General features: G+C 45.7%; 1 protein-coding gene across 1 annotated transcript; it reads right to left on the bottom strand.

The window, feature by feature from the left end:
* Positions 1-640: 640 nt before the first annotated feature.
* PMAIP1 (phorbol-12-myristate-13-acetate-induced protein 1) lies at positions 641-5,253 on the bottom strand. Its single transcript, XM_027577633.1, has 2 exons — positions 4,998-5,253; positions 641-2,248 (listed from the first exon to the last, which is right to left on the bottom strand). Exons 1-2 carry the CDS (start codon positions 5,053-5,055, stop codon positions 2,142-2,144), a joined length of 165 nt encoding a protein of 54 aa, XP_027433434.1. The 5' UTR covers positions 5,056-5,253; the 3' UTR covers positions 641-2,141.
* Between the last annotated feature and the right edge of the window lie 427 nt (positions 5,254-5,680).

Here is a 5,680-nt window from a genome sequence, read left to right as displayed (position 1 = left end):
GCCCTTCCCCCAGCTGTCCCCTCAAGGGGTCACCTTCCTCCGGTAGCCCCTCCTCTTGCCCTCCCCGTCTGAGGGAGGCGACTTACACTGCAGGGTTTCAGCCTGAAGATGCTACGGACTAGGAGTATCTCATGAGTTCTCACCCTCTAACAGGAAAGCCACTCCTTCTGCACATGACCAGCTTCAGATGAAGCAAGACTTGCTGCTCAGGGTTGGGGCAGAGGAGGGGAGAAGTGTGAGGCCGCCATCAAGGAAACCAACCAGAAGCTCCTCTAGCCTGGCGGAGGCTCCCCGAGCAGCCAAGGAGGGGGGCACCTAGCACCTCTAAAGAGATCACGGATCTCTGTAGGCTACTTGCAATAAATCACTCTCCAGGCACTAAGGCACTCAAGACCTACGCCAGGCATGAATGTCTTCTTTTTCACTATTTCCTCTCCCAATTAAATGGTAAGTCCCTTGACAGCAGAAATCATGCTAAATGTCCCCGCATGTCCCATTCTGGCGACAGAACTGTGACTGAAGAAGACGTGGTGGTCAGAAGGGGCCTGCTGATGGAAACTGGTAAAACAATTTTGGTTTCATAACGAACACTGGGCCGGTGACGTGATGACAAAAAGGAACATGTAAAAAAGAATGGTGATAATTTTTAATAGTTTACAGCTACAGTATCCAAGTTTTGTATGTATAAATACAGTTACAGACCATAAATATCCAAATGACAAAATACCTGCCTCTAGACAGACAAAAAGCATCTTTGCAACTAAATAATACTGAAGAAAAAACAGATGCTGAGGTAATGTTTCATCTAAAGTGACCATACCGTATAGCAAAACATTCTCACTGTAAAGTTCAAGTGGTTATGAAAGCCTTGTCTCATAACCTAAAAACGTAACTTTAATAGACATTTTCAAACTAAACAAAAAAATATTTTAATCATAAATAGGTAAAATAAATAAGATTATTCTTACGGAAATTCAATCATGACACTATTATTTCTTTTTTTTTATATATCTGGGGACTTTGTTGACAGCCTGGCCTTTTAACAATAAAAAAGTGAAATTCATGAAACCTTTCTCAGAATCTACATATTATTCTAATGCAAATTACACATATGTGGCATTTTTATTCTGGATGAGCAATCCCGTTCTCTTTTTTTAAAAAAAGCATATCCCAACTATGTAAAACATGCTTAATTTCTCTTAAAAGATCACTTCTTATAAGCCATACACTTACTAATCTGAGAAAGGGCATTTTACAGATTTTAGAAACTTCTTTAGAAACACATTCATCTTATCAAGTGACTTTAGAATATTTGTTTTACTAAGTGTTAATTACAGCAGTAAAAGAGTCTAAGTTGCTTTTTCTCCCCCATTATTTCTCATTCTACAAAATCCCCGTACTCTTTATGTTTTAACATTCTACCTGCAAGAATCTTACTGGCACCAAGTAACACCTCCATCACATTTTTCCAAGTACAGACTGCAGTTAAGACTCGCAGAAACATAATTCAAGGAAGGGTCATCTGAACAGATACATTTTTGTGTCAATACATTTTTGAGTCAAAAGAAACAAGCTTTCAAATCATTTTATATTTTGTAGTGACCTATGGAATCCACATTCTCTGACATTCAGTGTTCTCAGAATGAAATCTTTACTATTAACAAGATAATATATAAAGCAAATATTATACATCACTTGGGAGTTGTCATCCAAAAATAAAACCCAACACTGAACACATTCTGTTTCTTTGCCCCTGCCCACAGTTTATTCATTTGCCAACTCCGCTTACAGTAGACTGGACAGCAATCTTCAGCAAAATTACCAGAATAATTTTCGAAGTAAAAACAAAATGTATAAGTAATTAATTCCTTATTTTTCAAAGCTCCACCATTCTTGCTTTAAAATAAACAAAATGGTTTCATAATGTCCTCGCAACCCAAAAAATGACTTCTGGGAAATCTCCAACAGAAATCCGTCTTTGATGTATTCCATCTTGGTTTCCAAGGGCATCCAAAAAGCAGGTGAGATCTCCCTCCCAATCTTCTCCATTAGAAGGCATTTCCTCTAATTGATGAAATTTGCACCTACTGGGGAATCTTCCGTTTTAAAGGAATCTCCTCACTCAAAAGCTTCCAAAACAGTCAGGTTCCTGAGCGGAAGAGTTTGGATATCAGATTCAGAAGTTTCTGCCGGAAATTCAGTTTGTCTCCAAATCTCCTGAGTTGAATGGCACATTCCACTTCGGTCTCTGAAAAGGAAAGCAAAACATTTAAAATCACATTGATATTACAAACTGCAACCAGCAAGAGTTAATGTGCCCATCCAAGGGACAAGCTGAGTATTTATTCAGTGAAGCATTTATCTTAACTTTAGCTTTATGTACACCCATTTTCTGAAGGTGAGAAAGGTGACCTAACACGCGTGCACCTACACACACACACACACACACACACACACAGCATACATTGACACACTGTGACTCATAAACCAAAAAAAGAATAGTTAAGAATAAAGACGTTCACTCCAAAATCTTTTTTTAAAAAAGCCTACTGCAAGAGGCAAATGTTACCTTTCTTTCAATATGGACATTTCTGACAATTATCATATGATCTCACTGATATGTGGAATTTGAGAAACAAGGCAGAGGATCATAGGGGAAGGGAGGGAAAAATGAAACAAGATGAAACCAGAGAGGGAGACAAATCATAAGAGACTCTTAATCTCAGGAAACAAACTGAGGGTTGCTGGAGTGGTGGGGGGTGGGAGGGATGGGGTGGCTGGGTGATGGACATCGGGGAGGGTAGGTGCTATGGTGAGCGCTGTGAGTTATGTAAGACTGATGAATCACAGACCTGTACCCCTGAAACAAATAGTACATTATATGTTAATAAAAAAAAAGAAAGAAATTGCTATGGTGGAGGAAAAAAAAAAATTCGGACATTTCTGTCATACACCACAGAGTTAGCAAGCCTTGGCCCACCTCAGGTGATGTCATCCCCTTCTTGCTCACTGAAGGTTAGTTGGGGAAACAGAAGTCAAATTCTAAACTCTTGTATATTGTTTTCAAGTAGGATTTATTTTTTAAATAGCAGTAATTCACAGCTCAGATTATGCCTTCATTAATAGACAAATCTAAATGTATTATTTTTCCTCTTTTTTTAAGATTTTATTTATTTATTTGACGGAGCAAGAGCACAAAAAGGGGGTGCAGCAGAGGGAGAAGCAGCCTCCCTGCTCAGCTCTCCAATGTGGAACCTGATGCGGGGCTCAGTCCCAGGCCCCGGGGATCATGACCTGAGCTGAAGGCAGACGCTTAACCAACTGAGCCACCCAGTCGCCCCTCTAAATGTATTCTTACCCTCATTGAAAAGCTCTTTAAAATTTTCTTGTAAGACTCATAGAATCTTTTATCAAAAATAAGTCCACATTCTCTAAAATAACTTAGAAATTTACATTTTACTGTAAACTAAATTCTTCTTACAAACCTAATTTGTGCCAATCCACACTGCCTTTATGAGTGAAGCAGAAATATGTTTAATTCACAAGTTTACTACTTTTTTTAAGTGAGATATTGTTATTAAATGACTATTAATTTAAGAAAAAGGATTATAAAAGGGTTTTAAGGGAAAAAATTATCTCTTTCCCCAAAAGAGGGGGCAGAAACTTGCTGCTAGTTGTTTCCTTAATTTTTCTGTTAATTACATTTCTATACATGTAGTAATAAAATTGAAACTATGTGTGGTGAGGGATGTTAACTAAAGCTATTTGGCAATCACTTCACAGTATAGACATATATGGCATCATCATCATTTGATATATACATACGTCAAATCAAAGCTAATACAATGTCATAGGTCACTTACATCTCAATAAAAAGATGTATTACTATCGAGTCGAGTTTAAAGAGGGCCCTTTCTGCTGCCCCATGTTATTGGGACTGAAGTTAAATGGCAGAAAGGTTATGCTCAGGTTAGGCCTTCCGGAAACCGGAGAATTCTTGAACATCACTAAAGGTGGGCAAAGCTTTTTGCCTCCCAAGTAAGAGCCAGAGAGATCAGCCTGGTGCCCACTTAGCCATGGCCAGGTTGGAAATGCACCACTTCCTTTGCACGCCTCATGGGCTCTATAAAGCGAAACTAACTTAAAAGGGGGCCATTATCGTCTGATGCAATAGCAGTATGACGGATTTCGAGCCCAGAGCCTTGCTGCCTTCTTTGCTGCAGCGCCTTAGCGGATGGCTGCCTTGTTTGCTAAGATTTATAAGGGAGAGGGCGGGTCTAAAAAGTTATTTGATGGGGCTTTACGGAGGGAGGAGGGGAGAGTGGATGGATTAAAAACCACTGGAGACCAACTCCAGTTCTTCTCCTATCCCATCCCCACAACTAATAACGACTGTCAAAATGTTACACTCAACAAAGAAGCACGATTTTCTAGGCTCCTGACCGCAGTGGTCCTCGCAGGGCCCCCGGAACGCTCCATCAGTCCTCTGTGGAGGAGCCGTGATAGGATCAAGCGTTATGGACTGCTTTGTTTGTGCTGGGGACCCGGGAGTGGCAACACTCAGAGCGGGGCCCTCAATGGTCCCCGACTCCGGCGGAAGAGGGCTGGTCGCGAGGCAGCTCCCGGAGCCTCTCCCGTCCCCACCTGCCGCGACAGTGACTTTCTCCTCGTGACTGCAGCCGGCACTTGCACTTTTTCTCCCCGTGGCCCCGGGGCAGGGCAAGTGGGGATGGAAAGCAAGCGAAGCGAAGAGGAGGCTTTCTGCCTCCGCTAAAATCCCAATCTGCATCCCAAATCGGGTTTCCTCCCTCGCCGTCTCCACCGTCCAGGGTAAAACCCCTGAAGAACTTCCTGCAGGCGCCCCCCAAAGCATGTGCAAGGGCACAGACCTGCCCGACCTGGAGGCCGCGTGCCGACCGGCTGTAGCCGCCCGAACCGAGACCTCGACCCGGCCCCCGCCCCGGCCCGGATCCCGGCGGGCCCCAGCGGCTCCCTACCTGCCAGGGCCCGCGCAGGGCTCGGCTGCACGCTCCTACGCGCCTTCCTCCCAGGCATCTTCACAGGCAGCCACAGGGAGCTGTGCTGCAAAACCCCGGGGACCTTAGGCCCCCCAACCTGAGCCCCTTGGGGCAGCAGGAGGCGAGCTGCAACGCGGGCCTTAGACCGGCCGTAGCGGGCGGGCACGACCCGACTGGAGAGCGCAGTGCTCCCGGGCCGGGCACCTCTCAGGTCTGGGCGATTCTCGCGCCCACGCTCTCCTCTTATAAGGGCACTTTCCCGGGAACCGTGACGTAGAGAAACTTAACCCTGCGCCCGCCCCTGTCCCCGCCCCCGAGGGCGGCCGCGGTGGGGGACCTGCCCGGACTCGTTCGCGCTCCGCGGCGGCGCCGACCCGCGGCGGGGGGCGCAGGGCGGTGGGCGCGGAGACCCTGCCCCGCCTCGCAGTTACTCCCTTCGCGAGCGGGGGCCGGGCGGAGGGGGGCCGGGCTGAGAACCCGCCCCCGCCCCACGTCGAGTCGGCTGCAATTGTGGCGGGGCCGGGAAGTCGCGAGAGGGGGAAGTTCTAGCGGGAAGGCGGCTGATGGGGAGGCCAGGCGCTTCGTCCTTGTAAACCGGCAATTGGAGACTCTAAGCAGATCCTGGAATGAGATCGGGACAGGGAAACTCGAACTCGGAGGGC

The sequence above is a fragment of the Zalophus californianus genome, chromosome 14, assembly GCF_009762305.2.
Source record: "Zalophus californianus isolate mZalCal1 chromosome 14, mZalCal1.pri.v2, whole genome shotgun sequence".
In the NCBI taxonomy this organism is placed as follows: domain Eukaryota; kingdom Metazoa; phylum Chordata; class Mammalia; order Carnivora; family Otariidae; genus Zalophus; species Zalophus californianus.
The sequence above is the reverse complement of the archived record's forward strand: the minus strand, read 5'-3'. Positions and strand labels throughout refer to the sequence as shown.